Source organism: Heteronotia binoei, chromosome 5, assembly GCF_032191835.1.
Source record: "Heteronotia binoei isolate CCM8104 ecotype False Entrance Well chromosome 5, APGP_CSIRO_Hbin_v1, whole genome shotgun sequence".
Classification (NCBI taxonomy): Eukaryota; Metazoa; Chordata; class Lepidosauria; order Squamata; family Gekkonidae; genus Heteronotia; species Heteronotia binoei.
Genome location: NC_083227.1, coordinates 58933107 through 58957995, shown reverse-complemented (window position 1 = coordinate 58957995; position 24889 = coordinate 58933107). Strand labels below are relative to the sequence as shown.

The 24889-nt window shown below is 39.9% G+C and overlaps 1 protein-coding gene across 9 annotated transcripts in view; it reads left to right on the top strand.

Moving 5' to 3' along the window:
* Window positions 1-24889, top strand: part of FOXP1 (forkhead box P1) — a 743550-nt gene that overhangs the window by 670820 nt on the left and 47841 nt on the right. For all 9 annotated transcript variants that reach the window (XR_009555435.1, XM_060239546.1, XM_060239545.1 and 6 more), the window contains 2 exons: window positions 1960-2047; window positions 14605-14688. Coding sequence is in view for 8 of the 9 variants with exons in the window: in XM_060239546.1 (XP_060095529.1) it covers window positions 1960-2047; window positions 14605-14688 (172 nt within the window). In the remaining variant the exon portion in view is untranslated. The remainder of the gene's footprint in view (window positions 1-1959; window positions 2048-14604; window positions 14689-24889) is intronic.

Below are 24889 nucleotides of genomic sequence, written 5' to 3'. Positions count from 1 at the left end.
CTTAACTCTAGCCCAGGAGTGGCCAAACTGAAGCCACATGCAGCTTGTTCACACATATTGTGTGGCTCCCAGAGGTCAAGGAGGAGCTTAATGCAGGCTTACTCTCAAGTAAGCATGCTTTGCATCGGGACCTCAGTCAGCCTCTGAGCGCTGATCCATAGGGTAGGTGCCTATTTCTGCCATGTGTGAAGCAGGGAAGGAGGGTGAAATAAACAGGCTTACAAGTTCTCCACCACAGAAGTCATCCGGAGACCTAGAAAAGGGAAAGAGAGCATAAGAGCCGAGGGAGTCACTGGAAGGAGGGACAAAGAGGGTGGCGCAGGGTTCCTCTTTAGTTTCATAGCTCTTGTAGTTGTATTTACTAAGCTTAGTGTTAAGGCAGAGAGATGCATAATGATGCAAACCATGGTCAGTGATATATATGGTACATGTGAGTTTCCTTCTCCCATGAGTGCCAAAATTAATTCCCTAACCTTTCCCTCTGCTGGTCATATGGGGATTGTTATTCCCAGCTTTTGTTTTTTTTAAAAAAAGAAGTCTCCTGCTAGCATGGTTGTGTTGTAAAGTGCGTACATGTATTTTATCTTTCTATGCAAAGAAAAGTTTTAATAAAGATGTGTGTCTAATATTTGTTCATGTGGCTCTTAAACTTCTGATGTTTATTCTATGTGGCTTTTACATTAAGCAAGTTTGGCCACCCCTGCTCTAGTTCAGTTCCAATCTGTTAAAATCAGTCCTAGCTTTACTATACAAAGTCCTTTTTGCTGGTGTTTGGGAGAAAATGTCTTCATGAATACAAAAGTGACTCTTCTGAATAGCATCCTATTTAGGGATAATAGCATTCTTTGTTTGTTTTAGCAAAATGCTGCAGTTCTTTATATAAGGCTGCAATTGTAAGTGTATTCCTCCTATCAATTTCATTAAGATTTATACCAAGAAATGGGGTTAGGATTAGGGTATAAAGGGTAAAGTTTGTGAACCAAAGTATAACAAATGTGTTATAGTCTTGGTTTAAAAAAAAAAAAACTGTGAAAAGAAAGATGAGTTAAAATAGTGAGAGGAAACACTAAGAAAAAGAAAACAACATCCCGTAGAAGTACCTTCTCTAATGCCATTCCTTTCAACAACTTCACACTTGGGGAACTGGGTTGTTACTGTGTCTCTCTTCTTCTTGGAAGTACACTGAGTTGAGAACTGTGGAAGCTGTATTTAGCACAGTGTACTTTATGCAGTATTGTTTTTTGAGCTGCTTGAAATGGGTGTTCAAAATAAATGCCAAACCTGCATATGTGAGACTTTGGCATATGCACGATTTTAATAATGCCAAAACCCCACATGGCAAAGCCGTGTTAGTAATTGAGACACAAAATACTGTTTTAGTTGGCTGAAATAGAAAACTGTCTCTCGTGAGGGAAGATATTCTGTATAGGTATTCTAGCAAACATTTAACTCAACTGTTACAGTTGTGAACAAAGCAGGGTTTTTTGTCTTTGTTACAGCTAGTAAGCTTATTGTTCAGAAACGGTTTGCCTCTTTTTCTCATTAATGTATAATTTACTGTCATGATTTTCGCTCACTTAATTCTGTTTTCTCACCTATTCTTTGTACAGTCATGTTTATTTTCAGTATTCAAAACATGTGAATGTGTTAAATCTATAAAGCTGATGTAGTAGTAGTAGTAGTAATAATAATAATAATAATAATGTCTAATGATTACTTAATCATATCTGCATTTCTCCTTCATGGAGGGGGGAGCAACTTTTCTGCAGAGTTTTACCTCTGATATAAGTGTTTTGTTTGTAGGAAATTAAATGCCTCCTGTTAGCATGCACTGTTTAAAGCAGGGCAGAGGTACCTTTTAAAAAACAAGCCGACATTTTCTGACATGCATCTTTGTATTTATATACTTTCCCCCTTTTTGTTTTATCCATTTCAATGATTTTCTGTGTGTCGTTACAGACATCTCAACAGTGAGCATGCGCTGGATGATAGAAGTACTGCTCAATGTAGAGTACAAATGCAGGTTGTACAACAGTTAGAGCTGCAGGTAAAGATGATATTATTATATTGCTATTGCCACAGTGTTAATAGAGTGCAATTAAATGAGTTCTGCTTTGCCCCATTGTAATCTGAAAACTGACTTCCAGTAATTCCTTAAAAGTGGTTGCAGAGATTGCAACTTGGCTTCCTATTTGCAAATTTGTCATAAATGCACTAAGTTAACTGAAATAATCAATACATGCTTCAGTGTCTTCTACACCAAAATTTCGGTTTTGGTAAGGGATGCAGATACCTTGGCAGAATGAGAGAAATGTTGTTATTCTAGCCTTTCCCATGATTGGATTGGAAATCATCTTTTATATCCTAGAACTGTTTACTTACATTTCATGTATTTTCTCACACACATATACATTTTTATAAGAAAGTGATATTTATTTGTGCATTGAAACTGATTTTTATTTATGCAATGTCAGTTTCTAATGGTTTTATTAAGCAAGTACCATTAGAGTTTACAATAATATATAATTGCAGTATTATCATGACCCTTTATGGAGCTGTATTTCCAAATGCTTCAAAGTCTTTTCTGACTGTCTCTTGCTGTTCTTTATGGGATGACTTTCTTTATGTGTAAGAGAGTAGGCAAAAGGTTAGCCAAAGAAGACAAATTAAAACAATGCTGTACATTATATAGTTTTCATTCCCCCCACCCCAAAAAAATCCACTCAATTTTGTATGCAAGATGGTAATGTAGAGATATATAGAAAGCCGTGGGCTAAGTGCAGAAGATAATTACATTTGGAATTTTACTGAGTTAGTCATTTACAGCTTCAAATAGTTATAGAGAAAAATCAGCAAAAACACACTTAAACTTTTTGTTGTTACTTTTCCATGATAACCATGACATATTTAAAAAATTCCTTTTATCTTCTTATCTCATAAATTAGACATTTTTTCCCTTCAGATTTTACTTATGGTCACAATGTCCTTTCAATATTAAATATTTTAATGCGACTTATGTGAGGAAAATCAAACACTGAGTGATGATAACTTCAGCAAGTTATAAAAAATGTTAAGCAGCTAGAAATTGGTTTTTCTTGCTGCTAATATTACAAAAAATGAATTGCAGGTTTTCTGGTAAGCTCAGAGGAGGTTATCCATCAGGTTGATATGTGAGAGAGGTGAATTTGACCAATATGAAAACTTTCAAATATATGAGCATACACAATAGAAACACTAACTACAGGGCCTGTAGAATCTCAGTCCTTGAAAAATTTAAAAAAGGGGATGAAAAAGACTGGCCAGCCCATCAGTAAGGAGTGCTTTAAGCTTTTGTATTTCCTGCCTTAGAGATTGTTCTGTTGTTGTTTTCCTCTCAGAAGTGTATTAGGATCAGAAGCACACCTTAAGCTCCTCTGCTTCTCTCACTGAAGGTAGAAATGAAGGAGTGTAAGATGTTCCAGTTCAGCAGTGGCTTACCTTTGTAGTGAGAAAGGGGCAGAGCAGGGAGTACGTAAGCCCTGTGGTTTGCTGTTTCTTGGAAGGGATGGGCACAAACCAGGAAATCCAGGTTCAGGAGCATCACAAACCCCAAACCAGCCAGGTTCATGAACTGAACCAGTTCAAGAACTTTGGGCTGTGGTGGTGACCCCCAGGGTCCTACAGGTGGCTCCCAGGGCTTCTCCAGATTAAATTTAGGAGGTCAGAGTTATAGACTCCCAAACAAGGTGCCTCCAGGAAAGTGATTTTTGGAGAGATATCAGGAGCAAGTTTTGGCATGTATACAATGGATCCTGTGTGACCTAGAGGCATCAAATTTGCAGCATACCTCCTTAGGATGCTGCTCACATGCCCTCCAAGTTATGTGCAGATTGGACTCAGGCTCAAAAAAAGGTGCCCCAGGAAAGTGCTTTTTGGGGAGATGTCAGGCCTGGCTCTGGAGTGCATATAATGGACACTGGGTGAGCTAAAGGCCTCAAACTCATGGTGCACCTCCCCAGGGTGCCACCTTATATGCCTTGACTTTGGGAGAGCTACAGACCACCAAAGAACATGCTGCTAAGAAAGTTCTTTCTCTGGAAATTTTGTCAAGTGTGGGTTCTCGGCAATAGAATTGATAGGATGGACTCTGGGTCTAGTACAAGGGAGATATCAAACTGGTGGTTGACTTCGCTGGGCTGGATCCCTCCTCCACCCAAGCATGCAGGAGAGAAGTGTTGCTGGCACTGTTGCTGATGGATGTGTCCCTGGCTGGACCCACCCTCCCTCTGCAGACAAACAGGGTGGTTACAGGGCTACCTGTAGTTGCTTCTGGCCTCATTTGTGGTTCTGGAACCTATGCACTTTGCTTCCACTGAATGAGCTGCATTTTATGGAGGCCAATGCTGCTCTTGATGCTGGGGTCACACATGCAGACCAGCTTGTACTCCCACTCCTCACAGAGAGGATGCAACCTCTCATTGATGTCCATCCACAACCAGTCTGCCTAGACCCTAACCCATGGGAGAACTGGTGTTTCTTTGGGATCAAGCTATACCACAGAGTCCAGCATGCATTCCAGTCCTTGAATGAGGGGGTTGACTTGCCACAAGCTGGCTGTGTGGTCCCAGAGCATGTCAATGGGGTCCTGGAATGGCTTTAGGACACACTCCATTTTGGAGAGGGTCAAGTAGTCATTGGAGCTGATGCTGAGCACCTCTTCACATCCCAGGTTCCCTTAGCAGTGCTCCCTAGCAATGTTCCCTTTAAGCTCCACATTGTTGTAAGCAAAACTTCTATCTTGTGAGTAAAAAAGTTAGTAGCATTAAAGTTATGAGTCTACATTTGTCTATCACATAGTTTTTAGAAGATTACTTCCATAATCTTGTAAAATCTCAGAATGAATTATTTTAAACTATATTTTAACTAGACTTTAAGAATTATTTAAATATTATAAGAAAAAGCAGAATCAAGTCAAATTTCATTACAGAAAATGTTGTCCTCCAGGGGGATAGACCAGGCCTCTGAAGAACAGGTATACCCTTCCCTTTCCACTATATTGGTAGACCTGGCATCAGATCATTGCCCTGCTCTGAGCCTTAGAAAACATACCCAACACTTGGGGGGGGGGGGACACTTGTAGTAAACTTTGGAGTTTTTAAAAAGTGAAATATGACAAATTTGCAGGTCAAGTATAACAATCACTGTCAGAACCATGCCTTACCTAACAAACCCTGGTGCAAAATGCAGCAGCATGGATGTTAATAGCAGTGCCTAACAGGGCACACATCCAGCCAGCGCTGTGTCAACTGCACTGGTTACCAGTTGAGTACCGAATCCATTTCAAGGTTTTAGTATTGACTTTTAAAGACTTACACGGCCTTGGACCAACATACCTACAGGACCACATCTCCCCATATATGCCCTGGAGATCACTATGATCTGGCATGCAACATCTGCTGACGGTCCCCGGCCCAAAGGACTTCCATCTTGCCTCAACTAGCCTGGTGGAATCAGCTCTCTTTGGAGATCCAGGCCCTCACTGAACTTTTACCTTTTCGTAGGGCCTGTAAAACGGAACTATTCTGCCAGGCCTCTAGTTGAGGCAGTGGGCATCCTACTCTATTGGGTGTTCCATTCCATCAGCTGGCCCTATGCTGCGGTACCATCTCTGCTGTAATATTATTAAACTACCTCTTTACTGTCCCAGATTCTTAATCTATATAACAGGGGTGGACAACGGTAGCTCTCCAGATGTTTTTTGCCTACAACTCCCATCAGACCCAGACATTGGCAATGCTGCCTGGGGCTGATGAGAGTTGTAGGCAAAAACATCTGGAGAGCTACCATTGGCCACCCCTGCTATATAACATGTGCACAACTGAGCCACCACCTATAACTGTTTATGATTAAGTTGTATTGTTTCATTGCTTTGATGTTTTAATTGTTATTTATATTCTTTTTATAATGTTGTTATCCACCCTGAGCCCTTTCTGGAATAGGGTGGAATATAAATAGTAAAACAAACATGGTTGCTTAAATGTTATCAATCCTGCCGAACTACTTATTTATTCAAATATTTATATCCCATTTTTACTGTGATTCAAGAAACCTTGTAGATCATACTGAAAAGCATAATAGGGATGTGCAAAAAATTGATTTTTTTTCCTGCTCCATTATAGCCTATGGGGACCATTACAGTCTATGGGCCTTATAGGCTATAATGAAGAATTGATCTGGAACTCTGAGGAAGCTGTTTCTTTGAGGTAGAGGCACCAAATTAGCAGCATAGCTGCTGGCGCCTCCCCTCCAAAAAAACACAAAAAAACCCAAACCCAAGTTTCAAAAAGATTGGACCAGGGTCCAAGTCTGGGCCCCAGAAGGAGGTGCCCCATTTTCCATTGCTTCCAATGGAGGGGAAATGCTTGTGAGCTGGAAACTAAAATCCATTAGCAGTCAGCTAAAATTTTGTTTACCAGCACCTCCTAAATAAAATAATATAGCAGAGAACTAAATTAAAGCCCCCCCCCCCAAAAAAACAAAAGCAATTCCCCTTCTTACTGTAACCTAAAGTGGGGGAGGGGAAATAAAATGGGAAAAAAAGAAAGGAAGACCATTAAGGAAGCAGACATGAGGAAAATCCTGCTAAAACCCACTTTGCTATATGAAAGAGAATTTCAGTGCTGATTTTTCCTTCTTTTTGCAGCAAACAAAAAACAAATCACAAAATAGAGGACCCCAAGGCAAAGCAAACCCCCCTAGCCTCTGACTGAGTGAGTAAGCTAGCTAAGCTATGCCCCCACTATGCTCGGCAGCAGAGGCAAAGCTCTTTGGCAAGTACAGTCCCAAACCACAACACAAACTTTCATCCCACACCTATATAGATCATCCCCTCCCATTGTGACTAATAGGAACTCTATTACCAGCAGGCTTTGTACCTGTCAAGCTTTGGAGATTCCCTGTTTGTGTTTCCAAGGCTGGAAAACATTACCACTTCCACCGTTACCTAGCATTTTCATGCCAATGGATCTGGGCGGGTTTCACTTTCCAAGTGCACCCAAAAGCTTGGAGATTTCTTCTGAGATTATGTGCATGCCGAACCGTGACTTGCGAGCCCTCATCCAGCCAGAATTTGGCCTGAAGTTAGTCTCGTCACGCAGTTCGTGCCCATCCCTATTTCTAGGTTCCTTCCTTGAGTGGAATAAGTTTCATGTTGTTTAGGGATGGACTTAAGTGGCACACTGGATCTCTTCCTGTTTTATTATTCCATCTGCTTTGTTGTCAGAGTTGCTTTCATTAGCGTTCCTGCTCAAAAAAAAAAAAAACGTCCCGGGCCTGAACGACTTCCACCTAGGCTGTCTGCAATATATAGTATACAGTGATATAGAATGATAATTATAATTTCATTATGAGATTCATTTTTACCCTGCCCTTCCAATATGTGGTTTACAGTATGTAAAATAAAACTTCATATGCACAGCAAACCAAACTGTCTTTCAGAAGCCATCAAGACAAACTAAATCACTCATCCAACCGAACCTTAAGCCCATGCCTTCTGTAATTAACAGTGTTGCATGCCTTCCTGAATGCAGGAAAAGCTGAGGTCTTCCATGTGCCCATTCCATAGATTGGCAATTATGACAGAAAAAGCTCTTGTATGGCTGTAGTGGTGTAGGCCACCTGCAGTGAAGGCATTTCGAAGGAAAAAATGTTACATGGATTCCTATAAGGAGAGGCAATTTGCCAGATATTTAGGTCCCAGGCTTTAAAGGTAAACACCTGTGTGCCTCAGGCTGAATCCTGGAAAGCCAATGTAACTGTTTTAATATTAGCATAAGATAGTCATAGTACTAGGCCATCACGTTCTATGTCAGTTAAAGCTTCAGAGTTGTCTTCAAGGAGGTCCCCCATGTAGAGCATATTGTTAGCAGCTTGGGAGTTGCAGAAACATGAATCAGTGTGGCTAGGTCAGCTAAGTCTAGTAGAGGACATAACTTACAAGTAAGATGAAAAAGGAAATAATAAAAATGAAGATGAAAGAATCCCACATTATTATTATAGGATTTACTTTACTGTTGTATCACAACAATATTTTTCATTTGAGTGAATCATAGCTTGGCATAGTTAAACACATTGCCTTTTAACCAGTCCAAATATGTGCACAAACTTTGCCCATGATGTCTTTAGCAGTTATTAGGGCTGCAAGCTTTAACTGGTTTAATTGTTAGATTAATCAGTGAAAGCTTTGGCTGATTGAGTGAGGATCAGTTTTAATACCTTTGGGTAATTTTTTAATTGGTGGAGCTGTGGGCTAAAGGCATATTTATTTAAGTTAAAGACTAAAAAAAGAAGATATTCATAATGACCTTTCCAGTGAGTAGCAGTGATTTTAGAGTAAATCGTGATGTCACACCTCCTTCCATCCTTCGAAAGGATACATGTATCATAGTTCTGATGATAAACTTTTTAACTGTAATCATGTATTTAGTGATTAATCAACTACATGTTATTTAATTGTTTGACAATTGTATGGGCTTCTCTGGAAGCAGCGCATTTGAAATACTGGTGTAGCTGTTCTTTTGGAGATCTCTCATTGAATTTTTCAGAAATTTTCCTTTCATACATTGTCTTCAAGTGCGTTTATGCACAACCAGTTACCATGAGGTAATGTCGTCTACATATGGCAAAGTGCCTCTGTATCCTGAGTGTAGAATTCATGTCTCAGGCTTAAGAGAGAATTGTGAGAGGTCTCCTGTGGCATAAAAATACATAATGTGTTGAGAGATTCTCAGATAAATTTTAAAACATAAATTAATTAATTGTGCAAATAAATCCAAGACCAGAGTGAATAAAAATGTGAGGGAAAATAAATGGCAAGCCAAAATACATCCACAGTTAGCATCTTGTATGGACAGATATATATCCCATTAGTTCATAGCTGTGCTGACTGTAGCCTTTAGTGAACTTGGCTTAGCTGTTCTTGAGCCAGCCCTCTTGACTCCTGAGATGATGTCTGCTTTGCACTGCCTCTGAAATAGGCAGAGAAAATGGAACATTGATTGGCTCCTATGAACTCTCCAAGAATAAATGTAACGTAATAAGGTTGCGCTTCCTGGCCATGAATCCCCAACATCTCCATATGCTCCATGCACTGCTGTTTTCTCTGTAGCAGTTACTAACACATAAGTGGAGGAGGTATTTTAAAACCACATTTCTTTTTATTAAAAAAAAACAAAACCCTATATGTTGTATTTTGCATCAGCACTCTTAGTTTATCTGGGTAATAGCCCCTAGCAAGTTAACAGAGTTCCCAAATCACTGTTCTGTTGAATCTTCTGAAACATCCTTTGTGTGTTTGGAGCTTTGAAATGCTAATGAGTGAATAATAGGGATGCTGCTGCTGCTAACTCTTCCCCTCTGCCTTTGCTCTTTTTTCCTGAATCATTTTTTCCAAAGACTTGTATGCCGTTTGTCCAAAGTTGCAAGGTCCTTCAGTGTCCGTTTTGGTCTTCCCATCCATGATTAAATAGCTTCAGATAGCCGTCCCCACATTGCTCGTGTTGTATATTTGTTGAATTAAAGTCTTAATTATTGTTATGAAGCTAAATTACACGTGGGGCCAAATAACCTGTAGACTGTAAAGTCAGAAAAATCTGAACAGGTTGTTGTGGTTAGACTTGTTGGCGAACCACTGTCAGCAGTTTAACAGCATGAGCAATCATGACAAATTAGGCACATGCACACTTGTTACATATCACAGAATACATAGTATAACCAATGCAAAAAACCCACAAAAACTCTGTATCATAGTCCAATGAGGAGCCACTTGATTTGGAAGAAAGCGACTTAGGCTGAAGGAAGGTTTCCAGCTTCTAGCCAGTTTCCAGCCTGGTAGAGTGTTAGGCCAGTGACTTTCGGGTAGGCATCGAATTGATAACTTGTGGGTGCTGATGTCCCTCTGCTTCCTATTTCTCACTCTGTGTTATTTGTGCCCTCACAATGTATTACCACCTTGTACAAAATAAATTACTCCTGATTCAGGTTTTTGTATTGGTTTAATAACATTCCTTAATAACAAGTGCTGCTGGTTAAATGAATTTTGCCTTAGAACTTCCCTTGAATGAATTCACGTGCCCTGATGGAACCAGAGTGATCTGTGCGCAGAAAAAGGTTTCTCTATGCGTAGATCTCATTTCTGTCTTAAGACTTATTTGTAAGCAAGGATACTATGGGGGAGGGTAAGTCACATCCAGCATTCATTGGTGAATGCTCATTTTGCTGAACAGATGTTCGGTGCTGTCAGATCTTGACAGCATCAATCTTTTTGTTTGTAGGATGAAGTCTGGTACAGAGCTGCTGTGCCATATCATTCTGTTGATTTTTATGTAGCCTGAGTATTTAGAACCAAGCTAAACTTGGAGTCAGACAGCCCATTAATACATGATCCACAACGTGATTATCAGCTCATTATAGATGAAGCTTTGCTTGCAAATGTTGGAACAACTGTTGAGCCAAGTGCTGAAGTCAATGAAGAGCCAAAGCAGATTTTTTTCCAACAACCAAGCTACTGTGGGGGAAAGGCACTACAGGGGAATATTAGACCAAGATCTAGCCTGATCTTGTCAGATCTTGGAAACTAAGCAGGGTTGGCCCTGACTAGTATTTGGATGAAGGAATACCAGGGTCATTATGCGGAGTCAGAAAATAGCAAACCACTTCTGTGTGTCTCTTGCTTTGAAGAACCTATAGGGTTGCCATAAGTTGACTGTGACTTGGTGGCAAAAAACAAAGGTGTCTCTTTTGCTGTAGTCATGCATTTGCTTCTGCCTATGTATGCTAGACACTGATTGCATGACCACATGGTGATGATGTATTTGTCACTGGGATAAGCTCCGAAGAAAACAGGGTGGTGTTTTTTAAAAAAGGCGAATAGCTCCTTTCTTCTTAGTTGCTCCTACTGTTGCTGCTGCTGTTTAACAAACATTTTAGTATCGCTGGTTAGAGTATGAAATGTTTTACAGTTTCATTTATAACCCTGAACATTTTTGTGAAGATCAATTCATTTAGAGAGATGGCGCTCTAAAGCCATTTGGCAAACCATAACAAGAACATATATCAGTTTGTATTTTTCTTTCCTTTGCAGTGCTTCCTAAAAGAACTGTGGTTAATAAGCAAGTGCAATTTCCCTTACAATACCATTAACAGATGCCATTGTCAGACCTTAGGAGCCCTCTTTGGTGCCATGCTGATGAGAGCGTGCTCACATCCATGGCCTCTCAAGCCCTCATGACTCCTTTTGAATGATCTAACTGAACAGCAGGGAGTTGCTAATGGAGTTATGGGTTCAGATTGGTGGTGCTTCCTGACCTGTAGAAAAACAGCCTAAAGAATCCCTTGATACTTCACTTTCTGTTTCCTGCTTCAAAACCAGGAGGCTCTTCCTCATGGCTTGCAATTTTAAATTCCTGCTTGAACTCTTAAGCATTTGCTTATGTGTTCATGTGCTCCTGAAATGCATTTTGGCCAAAAGTTATCCATTCAATACCAGTTAACAACAAAAACAAAAAGAGTACATTTTTAATAGTTTAATATGACAAAGATTAGAGGTGAGAATAATTAAGATTAAACCTCACAATGACTACTAGTGCAGCTTGCCTCTCTGATTAAGGAACAGTGGGCTCTTTTGATAATACTGTAATTGGGGATAGGTGGGTGGATGTTTTGTTTTTAAAGTTGTCCTCAGGAAGTTCAGGGAGCATATTGTAAATCGGGGGAGGAGGGTTGTTACTTCAGATTTAGTCATAAGCAAGGGAAGCAGTTGTGGAGCCCGAAAACAGGATGGGCAGAGTGGAGTATAGGTCTCCTTTCTTGCTTAGGGCTTGCGATAGCATATCCTCACAAATCCAGGTAATGTGTAATTTGCATATTAAATTATTTATACTTGTGAAAATTATTAATATGCAAATTGGACAGGCTGAATTAGCATATCTCATTCATGTTATTTTCAAAGTTACTTTATACCAACCAAGTGCCAGAGGCAGTGATAGAACAGGAAATGGAGAGTGTTCTTGTCCGACCATTTTTCAGTGTCAGGGAAGGCTGGTCTCTCATAAGGGCCTTGGTCTTTTTGTCAAAGAGCAGAACAATGGATAGTAGCAACAGGTTACTCTACTTTGACCCATGGCCACTACTTCACCATTTTCTTGAATCCTGTCACAACTATCCTAACTCTGTCGGTTAATGGAGCAAGGAACTCAGCTTGTAACACAGGATGTAAAATATCTACAGGATGCTCTTGATTATTTTGCCTGGAGTATATAAATACATACAAAAAGCTTGTTGCATGAATCGAAAACTAGGTGGACTATAGGAGGCAAGGTCTGAGGGATAAAGATTAGGGAATATGGCAAATTATATCAAAGTGGTAAAAAATGTTTGAAACGGTTCGATGAACCACTTTCTTCAAAAGGCTTGGCACAAGCTTCTGCACAGCAGTATTACCACCAGTGGTTAACATGCTGTGTTTGTATGCCAGAAACCAACTTCATTCTCTTTCTCTCATATTTGGTCCAGTAGGCATAGCTCAAACAACTCTTGGCAGAACAGCAACAAGGTAACTTTATGAGGGTAGAAAATACAGTACCTTGATGAGCCCTTGGAGGCTTTAGGCTAGGAGCCAAACTGCACATTATAGCAAACATGGATCCAACCTATGGACACCAATGCTATTTTATAGGAAAATTTAACCATTAAACAAATTGCCATAAGGTCACTGCCCAGACCCAGTCCACAGTGCAGATCCCATTTCCCCCTTCTGTTCCTTTTCAAGCATTGAAACAACCCCCTCTAGCTGTTTCAGCACCTGAAAAGGTAACAAGACAATTACCTGGTGCTGCCACAGTGCAGATCCCATCAGGCTCTCACCTGTGTCTGCCATAACATGTAAGTTGACCCTTGATTTTTCTTCACTGGCACTTTAAACTGAGACATCTGACTCAGATTAGTTTTGATACAGCTTGGTAATAAGCTGTTGTGGTAAGGAGATTAAAATTTCCATGGGGCTAGTGCAGACTTGGTTGTTGTGGGGGAGGTTTGGGGGGTGCCTATGCAGTTACCAGTTCTATAATTCTGTTTATGGTGGAAGCCTCTTCTACCACACATAATGTAATATGTGAAGCAGGTGCTCCGTACAGAAGTCCAGATGTGCGTAAGGAAGTCCCCTTTCTCTTTTTGGGGAAAGAAACAGAAGTCCCATATTCACTTAATATGTGCATGGTGGCAGAGGGAGATGCATATATGACCCTATACCATGGAAGGAAGATCTCTGTCCTGGTAACTGTACAAGCTGGACTGTCCCCAGTTCTTGACAGCCAACAAGCAGTTGTCTGAATGGAGTTAAGGAGAATCTGTTACATCAGTTTGTGCTGGTAGCTATGGTCCCTAGTCACTTGTATCAGTAACATTTTACATGCCATTTTGCAAAGAAGACTGATCCCATAAACTATATGATCTGTATTAAAAAGCTAAATAGATATCAAAGAATTAACACAGTATAGCCACCAAGGCATAAAGTGCAACAAAGATCACCTTTCAGGACTCTCCTATTAATAGCAGTCCTCGTTCTTCTACTTCACCTCACTTTTCTCCATTTCTTCCCCCCCCCTCCATCCGCTATGCTTTTTCTCCTGATCCTGAGCAGCCTTTGTCCTTACACATAACCCACCTTGCCCAGATACCATTTATAAAATAAGAATGGCTGCACCTGGAAAGTCCTGCTTGCCTTTTAAACTTTGTTGGCATAATGCAAGCATGCACATTGCTCCTACAGGTCCAGTCTTTTGAGAGTAAAATTAGAGATATCATGGACAACTAAAGGAAAACTTTAAAAACTCTCTTACCATTTAGTAGCCTGAAAAAAGTAGCTGCTTTTCTTGCTAGTCATTAGACTAATGGCTCTGGTTTCAATGGACCTTACAAATCAGGGTGGTAACACTGATTTTTAAATCAGGAAAAGCCGAATCTATGAATTTTCCTGTACTTTATAAAATAATGAGGAACTAGAAGCTTATTTTACATAAAAGTTGCATCTATCCAGGTGTTTCATAAGCCCAGAATACAGGCTATGCACTTTGACAACTGAAGCTTGGCAAAAAAAAGAAAGAAAAAGAAAAACAGAGAGCATTTTTTTTGAACACTGAATCAAGAAAAAGGCTTCTCCTAGTCCCCTAACTCTCCTTTATGCTGTGTCTCCTGAACATGAATTGGGGTAGGGTTGCCTAGTAAATATGATTCACTGTTGTCTTTTTAGCTGTCGATGCTGCAGTGAACCTGCTGGTGCCAGCAGGTCTAGAGCAGCTTCAGTCGAAAGCTAATGTGTTTTGCTCTGCAAAAGACTGATACCCAGCACCCAGAGTTTTGTTTCACTTCAAAAAAAAAAGGGGGGGGGGACCATATAACATTTCCAGACTGCTGAAGAAATAATAGCATTGTTGGGGGGCGTTGTTTTTGTAATATACCAGCTCCAGTGCCAGGGACTTCATTAGGAAAAAGAATACAGTTCTAGATTCTGTTCACAAAATAATAATAATAATAATGAAAAGAACTTTCTGAATTCTTTCTCCTGTTCAGCTGGCAAAAGACAAAGAACGCCTGCAAGCAATGATGACACACCTGCACGTGAAGTCAACTGAACCAAAAGCTACCCCTCAGCCTGTAAGTATCTGTGAAGAAAAGAGAGCTCTGCAACAGCCTTGTTTTGTGTGCCTCATCTTAGGCCTCAGCATCAAGCCCAGTCTGTTTAAAATGACCATCAACAGAAAGCAGTGATCTTCCCAGCTTGTTAGGCTCAGAATAAGAGCTCAGGCTGGAATAAAAAGGGGGCTTACTTCTGAGGTTAGGATTATGCCTGGGATAAAGAAGGCAGAGAAAGAAGTACTTTTCTCCCTTTCCCACAATACAAGAACTTGTGGGCACTCAATGAAATTGCTGAGCAGTAGGGTTAGAATGGATAAAAGGAAGTACTTCTTCACCCAAAGGATGATTAACACATGGAATTCACTGCCACAAGAGGTGGTGGTGGCTAGAAACATAGACAACCTCAAGAGGGGATTGAATAAACATGGAGCAGATGTCCATCAGTGGCTATTAACCACAGCGTATTGTTGGAATTCTGTCTGGGGCAAGTGATGCTCTGTATTCTTGGTGCTTGGTGGGGCAACAGTGGAAGGGTTTCTAGTGTCCTGGCCCCACTGGTGGACCTCCTGATGGCACCTGGGGTTTTTTGGCCACTGTGTGACACAGTGTTGGACTGGATGGACCATTGGCCTGATCCAACATGGCTTCTCTTATGTTCTTATGATTTCCCCTATCTTGCATCTATAAATTAAGAAAGACTCCTGCCAAATTGGCAATGCAGTCCTGTGCAGTTTTTCCTCAGTCTAAGCCCATTGATTGTAACCCACTATCATTTGTAACAAACCTTCTAGCACTTGTTCTGCAAGAGCGTGAATTACTATTTGGACAATGGTATAGCAACAGGTACATTCTACAGCAGCTCTTACTGCTATTGTACAACTGTAGTCAAGCATGCTTTTGTGTTAGCAAATGAGTAACTTTGGGCTTTCCAACCCCGTAGCCAGAAAAAATTTGATGAGGAGGCACCAGTGGGGCATGCCATCACTTCTGATGTCACAAAAAAATAAAAAATTAATAAAAGGGTGATGAGAACCCATCAGGTTACCTGTTGCCCCACCTTCTTTTTCTTCCTCAGTCTGGGCAGGAGGTTTGTATCCCATCTAGAAAGTACAAAATTCAGCTGATGGGGAAGATTCGGCTGTGAGGCACTGGAGAATCAGGAGTGGGCACTGCCTCCCCCTCCAGTGGCTACAGGGGTTGTTTTGGGCTTACTTTTCTTGTGTTCTGAGAAAAGGTGTAAAACAGCCCTTGCATTAGTAAAGGAAGCCTTCTGCGTGCAGGGCACCTTTGAATCCACTCCAATATATAGTCTAGCACTTACTTCAGCTCAAATTTTCCATGCATCAGCAAATTGACTGTGATGAAGATGATCTTCATTTTATATTTATATAACATTTATAATATACTAGAGATGAATTTGAAACTCTTGACCTAAAGAAAGCATAAAGGAATCTGGAGTTGGCTAAATTTCGTTCTTTCAGTCATTTCTTAACTCTTAACAAACTCTTTGCATGCTTGAATTCTTCTGTTGTTCACTGTGCAGAGTGTACACAACTTTGTATTTCATTTAAACAGGTATATATATATATATCCCTTTGTTCCTGGTAAATTTATAGGAATGTTAACAGGTTAAAATACCCCCTACTGTTTTCACAGTGTATTTATGATAGTGAGATTAATTCCTTCCACTTTTTTTTAAAAAAGGTATGCATGACTTCATGTAAATTACTGAAAGAATAGGATAGGTCCATCAAGTGCATGGTCCATATTCAGAGGCAGTATACCAGGTGGGGCAACTCTGCATATTGGCATCTGGTTTGTCACTGGGGGAGAAAAAGGATGCTGGAGTAGATGTACTGTTGCTTTGGACCTTCAGCCCTGTGTTTTAAACATAGTCTTCTTTGCAAGGCAGGGGAAAAAAGTGGAGAATACAATTTCTGATATAGTATGACAAGTACAGAAGTAGGATCTTGTAGATACACCTAATTTTATGTGACTGCAAGCTTAGCCAAAAAAAAAAGAATTAAAGCAAGTTGTGACCATTTTTGAATACATAAACAGCCTGCTCTAAAACAGAGGGAAAGGTCTGTTTGGAAAGCTCAACTGCTTCCAATCTTTGCTCCCATAAGCAGTCTGCCTGAGCCTCCACCTACAGCTATTTATTTCACATGCAACTTCAAAAATAGAAATTATTTGCTATGAGAAGGAGAGGAGTGCAGAGTGTTTAATGATTTTATGTTCACTATTTCTGTAGTGTGTAACGTGTTCTGTTTCAGACATTAATTTTTGCCTACCAACTGCATCTCGGCAGGCTACCATATTTGCTGGGTTAATAGTCTGACTCCTTTTTTTATTTGTATCGCCATAAATCAGACATACACAAGTGTGTGTTTGCTTTATTTACAGAGAGCAGGAAAAGCCCAAATAGGTAAGCCAGTGGGTTGCCATCACTTCATTGTTGAATATTGATTAGATCGGCCACGCTCAATTAACTTTCACGTCATTCAAAGTATTTTTAAAAAATCAAATAAAGGCAGTGTACCTTTAAATCTTACAAATCTTAAAATCAAGAAGCACATCACTCCCTCCATTTGGAATAATCACATGAAGCAATTAGGAATTTTAAAGCGTTTGGAGTAAAATAAGTGCATGGTGCCTTAAAGAAAATGCTACATTTGCCTCTGTCATTTTAGAGCATGCTGGACAGATTTTAACAGATGGGCTATTTTTAATGTTAGATCAAACATTTTATTAGAATCCTTGATCTTACTTTACTCTCTGTCTATCTCATTAAGGGCTTTTCTGCAGAATCCTTTCTTTTGGAGTGTTGAAAACTCTTTAAGTGTAGTGTTCTGCAAGAGACGTACCTTCTCCTTGTTACACTTCAATAGGTTGCAGCTTTATGTAAATCCTCTCCGCAGCAGTTTTGACAGCTGACTTTTTAGGAGGTTCCCCTCCTCTCTCTCCAAAATGCTGAATGACGTACATGCAGTAAACATAGATAACTGCTTTGAAAGAGTAGTAGAGGGACACCAGCTCCCTGTCTTAGGAGCTCCTGCTATGGGCCAGTGAATAACAGGAAGCTTGCATCTAATGAAATGTTCTACCTGTTATTTTTTTCCCCTTTCCTTCTGCCCACAACAACATGTCTGTCTGTCTCTCTCTCTCTCTAACAACATGGTTGAGGGGGCTTTGCACCATTGTTCACATGAGATGATGCAGAGCGGAGCTTGTCCCTCTCACATTATGGCTCCAGCAGTCCATTAGCCCTCACAGTACCAATGCAAAGCATCCTTGCAAGTGATGGAAAGGCAGTTTGAAGGCTATTTTGTGCCCTCACAGGGATTATAATCTATAGGGAAGGGAATGGCAAGATGAGGAGTTAGCGTGAAGCCAGTTTGACCAGTAAATCCCTGCTGAAAATCTGGTCGTTTTTGTTAATGAGCCCCAGAAATAACAGTTGGGGGTGCTATCACAAGTATTGCTAATACACTTGATAAACAGGAAAAAAGCAGTAGGAAAAGAAGGGGGGAAGTGATCAGGGGAGGATGCACTGTCTTGATTAGTATTAAAAATGTTTTACATTCTGGAAAATTATAGCTTTGATGGGGACCTCCTACTAAATTTATTTTTAACTGCTCTATTGAAAATTCTGTACCACTAGTCAACATTATCTCTCAGTTGCTCAGCGCAGTGTTTCTCTATTAAAAGAAATAGGCATGAATATTTTTGACTGAAAAATTAATAGCTTTTGAATTCATACGCAGCAGGTTTTCTTTTGCAAAGAAGTCCAATATCGCTGCACAGCACTTGTATAACCATTTATTTAGAGTCCAAGTCAAACCTTTGACAGCCAGAGCAGTGTTACAAGCCAACATAAAGAACTTCAAGATGTAAACCAACAATAGCTGGTCTGTGTGAGGTTTGCCATTGTCAAATACATAGATTGTTTGGATTAGTTTATGTAAATGTACTGTTGTATTACCCTTTGGGGAGGGGAGATCACATTTGTGTATGAAAAGTGGTTTCGTTCGCAGGCAGCATTATAAATTCCTTATCCTTTAACTTACATGTTAGAAGTTTAAAAAAATCGTGTCTGACAGGCCTATATTGTGTGACACTCTGTTGTTGGATTGAAACAGCCTTCTTTTCATTTATTGAAATATAGAAAAAATTATTATAGATACCATCAGATAAATCAGAAATTATTAAAATATGTATAGGTGAAGCATTTGAAAATTAATTATAAAATGTAGGAATATAGTGTTTTGCATATTGTGCTTTCCCTCGGGGGGGGGGGGGGAGGCGGGAAGGCAACGGCATCACAGATTCTGCGCTAGACCTTAGCCCTTTTAACTCAGCAGGATAGGACTTTGACTAGGGAAGATCTGATGACCAATACTGCTGTGTAAAGTATTCTTTACACCCAGTAATTAATTTTTCCTTTCTCCCTTTAACTGATGCAAGGTGTACGTTAGGTTTAATTTCTTTCTTTTGGGGGGGGGGGGAGGGATCTGTTTTTAAAGGAGAAAGTCGTAACTGATCCAAATGCAGCAGTAAAAACAAAATTCAGAATCGCAGCTTTTTAATGACTGACTAGGGAGTTTATGAGATATATATATTGAAAAGCTTATAATACTTATATTAAAATAGTCATAACCAGCTGAAAAAGTAGGGGACTTTGCAGTGCTGTATATGCTGCAGCTTAATACCATGAGGTGTTTTACCATTGTTTTTCACTGGTCACGTATGTTAGTCTTGACTAGTTGCATAAATTAATACCACATTTTTGTACCGCTGAGCAATTTGATCAGTTCCTGGTGCTGTACCATGAATCAGGAATCCACCCAGCCATGGAAAGTAGAGTCTTGTCAGGTGTAATCACAGAAAAAAGCATATATGGCATTATCTCCTTGAAAGAACTGATCTCTTAGCTGTGTTTTGGATTGCCCTTGCTTTTCTTAGTTATACTGTATCAGTCACCATGCTTAAATCTTACAGAACTGAATAGAACTTAAAGCACTGTGCTTTAGAAACAGTTATAAGCATTTATGCATTTGTGTGCCATTTGCCAAGGCATGGCACTCACACAGGCCAGTGCTGAGTTGAATAAGAATTCAAATGAGCAGAAAGCTTGGGCATGCAGACCAATTTGTATAGGTGTACATGTCAGGAGAAGAACAGCAAAGCCAATATCCCCTGGCCTTGAGGGTAAAATCAAATTATGTGCCTTGTTTAGAAATCTTTAGTAACCTAGTCACCATATAAAGAAAAGGTAAAATATAATTCAGATGGACTGGCTGTGCTAGGGCCTCAGAGTTTTGGGTATAACTCCTGTACAGCTTCCTGCTCGGGATGCTACAGGTGACACTATTCAAGGAATATTGTTCTGGTTGAGAATCAATAGTTCATTTCATATCCTGGTGAATGGATTCTCCTTCCTGACCCTTTTTCCTCAAGCCTGCCTTGTATTCATGTCCTGACTGGGTCAGGAGGCAACAGTCATGTATGCTTCAGCCACCCCACCCCCCTTTTTTATTCTGATTGGCTGGGCAGGGGTTCAGTGAACCTTAAAGCATTCTGAAAGCTCTGTAGTCTTGCTTACCTCTGTTTGCTGTTATCCTGCTAGTTATGAGACTTGGGATGAGAGCCAGTGGCCTTAGATGAACTGTGTCAGTCTTTGTTTTCATTAACTTTAGGGGGGAAACTCAAATGATTTATTTCATGATTTAGGAGAGGCTGTCTTAAAGTGTCTGCTGTTATGTCACTCCTTTTGGAAGGTGTTCTGAGAAAGTGAGGGGGGGGGGAAGCAAAAGGGAAGGGCTGGAGAATACCTGTCTCTGTATTTAAACACATGCTTCGAACTGTGGCTGTAAAGCATCTTTATTTCTATGGCACCCAGTTATTATTGAAGGAAGGTTACTTCCAGCCCCATCGGTGTATTTTCAGAGATTTCAATGTGATCTGGTATTTGCATCTTCTGTGAATTGTTTGTTAGATGTTGCTTGTGACAGAACAAACATTAAATTCTGATTTTGTGCGTACTTCAATAGTCATTCCATTATTTTCATTCATGTGTGAGTTTGAGGTGACAGGAGGGAGACTCCAAGGCCCAGTGTGCTTTCAGATGGCATGATATAGTTGCAAATTGCTGCTGAGGAACAAGAGAAGGAATGCATTCTTCCTTCCTTGGCTCCAAAAAGGGGTTTTGCATACCTGGCAGCACATCCGTCTTTATGGAGCTGACATAACTGTTGGCTATTTTTTATGTATTTTCCTTTACCCTAACCACAGCAATTAGGATTGTTTTGAAATCCTGTTTTTAGCAACTGTAAAAACAAAGCATTAAAAAATAGCCTTTTAACTGTGAGGTAATGACTGAGCATTTTAGCTGCTGTAGCTGTATTTTATAGTTTGAAAAATAATGATATGTAGCAATAAAAAAGAGATTCGCAAATGCAACACACAAAAGCTGTTTTTATATACTGTTTTTCATTAAGTCCCACTCCTCAACTTGTGTTTCCTTAGTGTCCCTGCCAATAACAACACCTGCTAAGTGATTGCTGCCTGCCAAATCCTGTGTTGCATACAGTAATGTGTAATATATATATATATAAGTAATGTATATATATATACGTGTGTAAAATTTTCATGGGTAAAGTATTAAATCTAACAAACCAAACCCTTGGTCACCTTCACTGGCTAGCAGTCAAGATACCCATCTACCTTGAAACATCTGAGATATACTTGTACCATCTGTTTTTGTCATAGTCTCAGTGAACAGTGAACACCAACAGTAAAAAAAAAAAAAAAAGTGCCCCAAAGCACCACAGATGGCCTCAGTATAGCCTGCATGATATTTTCCCTTACAAATGTGAGTGATTGCCTGGTATGTTTGCTTCTTTGTCACAGTTTATAAGCATAGTCTTAATGGAACTCCGTAGAAGTCATTTTAAACAGACAAGTTTGTATGAGAGACTAGAGAATACATGCTCTCTCACACACACATGTCCATGAATATAACATTCATCTAGGAAACACAGTTGGGCTAACGAGATTTGTTTCCACCCCGATATAATATATAATAAAAAGAACTGTCTTATTTTTCTGAATGATCGGTAGAGATGGGGAGGGGGCATTTGTCAGTGGCAGAGCATCTGTTTGGCAAGCAGTTGGCCCCAGGTTCAATCCCCAGCATTTTCAATTGAAGGAATCAGCTTGTAGATCAAAGACCTCTGCCTGAGATCCACTGCCACATTTCAGATGACAGTACTGACCTTGATGGACCAATAGTTTGATTCAGTATAAAGCAGCTTCCTGCGTTCATGATGAATTCAAACTGTAGCCCACTAGATCAATGCCAGTTGGTTGTAGGAGTGTACCTGTTTTTGAGTTAGGGAGAATTTTTCCTCAAGCAAAATACAGTTGCTTTTTCAGCAACAAAGAATAAGATTACTTGTTCATTCACAGGTTTCCGCTATGTGCAATTACAGAATCCAAAAATTCTGATTAAGTACTGAATTGTATAATGGTACCTAATATAATGCTTGAAGATGCTTACTAGGTATCTCCTTGTTACTGGGACCAGCATGAGTAGCTAGTTGCCAGAAATGCTTTGACTCAGCTCTCTTTGACCCCTCTCTTTAGACTGGATAAAATACACTTGCCCCAGCGCATACAATATAATAATAATTTATTATTATTGGACAAAATAAACTTGCCTCTGTTGTCCTGTAGCAACAAAAGATCCCTCATCAAAATAAATTGATCAGAATGGGAGATACTTGAATGTCAGTTGACTTTATGAGCAATTTTTAAAATCACAGCAAATGTTTTAAATAGAAAATGCAAACACTGAGAAATCATGCAGCATTTCCCTCAGGAAAAGCAACCCTCCCAGTGCAAGCCCTTCCTGATCTTTGCCCCATCTAATCTTCTTTAGCCGATGCAAAAATAGAATCTAGATGGGCCTTTGATTGCTAATTGAATGACAAAATTAAAATTTAATAGTTTCTAATGAAGATTAATATTTTAAGATAGCAACAAAGAAAAAAACTCCATTCATCACAGTAGTTACACTCCGGTTCAAAATTAATGTCTATATTTGAAAACAGCACATTCGATTCGCAAGTACACTTAGTGTAAATTCTCTGTCACTTTTCCCATTGCAGTTTGGGGAAAGTATCTGATGAAAGTTGGGCAACATTTCACTGAACAGAAGTTTGCAAAGCAAGTCTTCACTAACCAAGCAGTGAGATTCACCATTTCATTAACTTGTTGGTTCGGTCTACCAACAGTTGTCTGAGGTGACACATGATGTTACACTAGATTTCTAGTCTCTCCCCCTCCTCTTTCTCTTATCCGTCTTCTTTCTTCTCAGACTGCAGTCATGTTTAATTTGGAAACTGGGCTCCTTTGGCAAATTAGCAATTAGAACAATTTTGTGGGAATATGTATATGTGTCATTAGTTTTCCTGCAAATTAATAGCAAGAGCAGAGGTCAGGCAGAAATTTTCCACTTGACTGCTGTTCCTCTGTCGAGATTTGGCACTTTGTTTTGGAACGGCCACAGCTGCTCAAAGCCACAGCCTTCCTTTAGGAACTGTCTTTTAATTAGTTTACCTCGTAGCCATTATTACAAATATTACTCCCCCCACACTTGAAATAAAATTACTGTTTCTACAAAATATTCCGGTGACATCTTGCACCATTGCACATTGATGGTGGGGTCATTTGAATGCAGCGTTTAATCATTAGATCACCTTCATAAGCATCTCCTAATTAGAGTCCTTACAATACAATTTTATCTGGTAATTAGCTGAGATTGGCTGCTTCCTCTGTAGCTTATTAGTGGCAACCCAGCAGTGGGTGTGAATCCTAGTGTCATTTGTCAAGCCTGTTAAAGGCAGCAGCCCCCCACCCCACCCACACACACGCTCTTCCTCACTTTCTGTGTTTATTTCCACTTGTACTACCTTACATTGAAAAGCCTGCAGAAATTTAACTCAATTCAAATTATTTAACTGAAGAACATTGACCTTTGGGCTTCTCTCTCTCCCCCCCTCCACCAGCTTCCTAGCAGAAACAGATTAAATGTTTAAGCTTTTAAACAGTAAAAACAGAATTGAACTCGTCTGAAATTGAATGGTTTGAACAGTAATGATGAAACAGTATCCGTGATCTTTCCAGCAGGAGAGCCAATCTTACTGAGCTTGTGCAATGGAAGAGCACCGAAAATTGATTCAGATCTGCTTCTGGTTGTTAGAGTGTGTTTTTTTTTTGTTTTTTGTGTTTTTTTTTTAAAAGCCCACTTTAAGAGTGGAGATAAAGTACAGTAGATTTAATTTCATAGAGCAACTTCTCCGTTTCACTATTGTTATCGTTGCTAGGCTTGTTATCATATGTGATGGATGGGTGCCAGAGGGACATAGCTAAATCGGTGCAATCAGCCAATGTGCCTAAATAGAAGAGCTCAAGAGAACCTATAATCACTTTTTCTGTGGCATAAATTAGTATTTGAAGACACATTTCTCATGGTTTCAGGTATGAATTAGGGATGTGTGCTTGGAGTAAACCGAGCCAGAAAAATCAGTATTTATTGGGTATTTTCTCAGCTGATCATCAAGGGGGATGGTGATTTGGCTATCTGAAAATGGCTGCCCTGGGAAAAGGCAGAAATATTCTGGATTTGTCAGGCTGCCAGATAGGCACAGTTACAGGGCATTTAAAGGGCTCTATTTAAATGCCTTTGGAGTGAACTCTCATGCATTTAAATGGACTGTGGTCCCTTTAAATGTTTTTGGAGTTCATCCACAGTGTACCTTTAAATACTTCTCCCCTTCACTGGAAACAGTGGAGAATAGGGGTACCTTCTCTGGGGCCAATAGAATTGGACCCCTTGGTCCATCTTTTTGAAACGGGGTGGGGGTGGGGGGGAGAGACACCAGCAGCTATGCTGCAAATTTGGTGTTTCTACCTCAGAAAAAAGCCTCTGTGGATCAATTCTCCATTGCAACCTATGGGGTTCATTGAGTATAACAGTCCCCATAGGGTATAATGGAGCCAGAAAAAATTGGCAGTCGTGTTTGTTTCCAGAATCCCAATACCGTACCAATATTGGGTTTCAGGAATAGCAGGTTCAGTATACTAAAATCTGAAAAATACTAATGTTTGTTGTGCACATCTCTAATATTAGGTAGGCTCATAGCAAGCATCATTT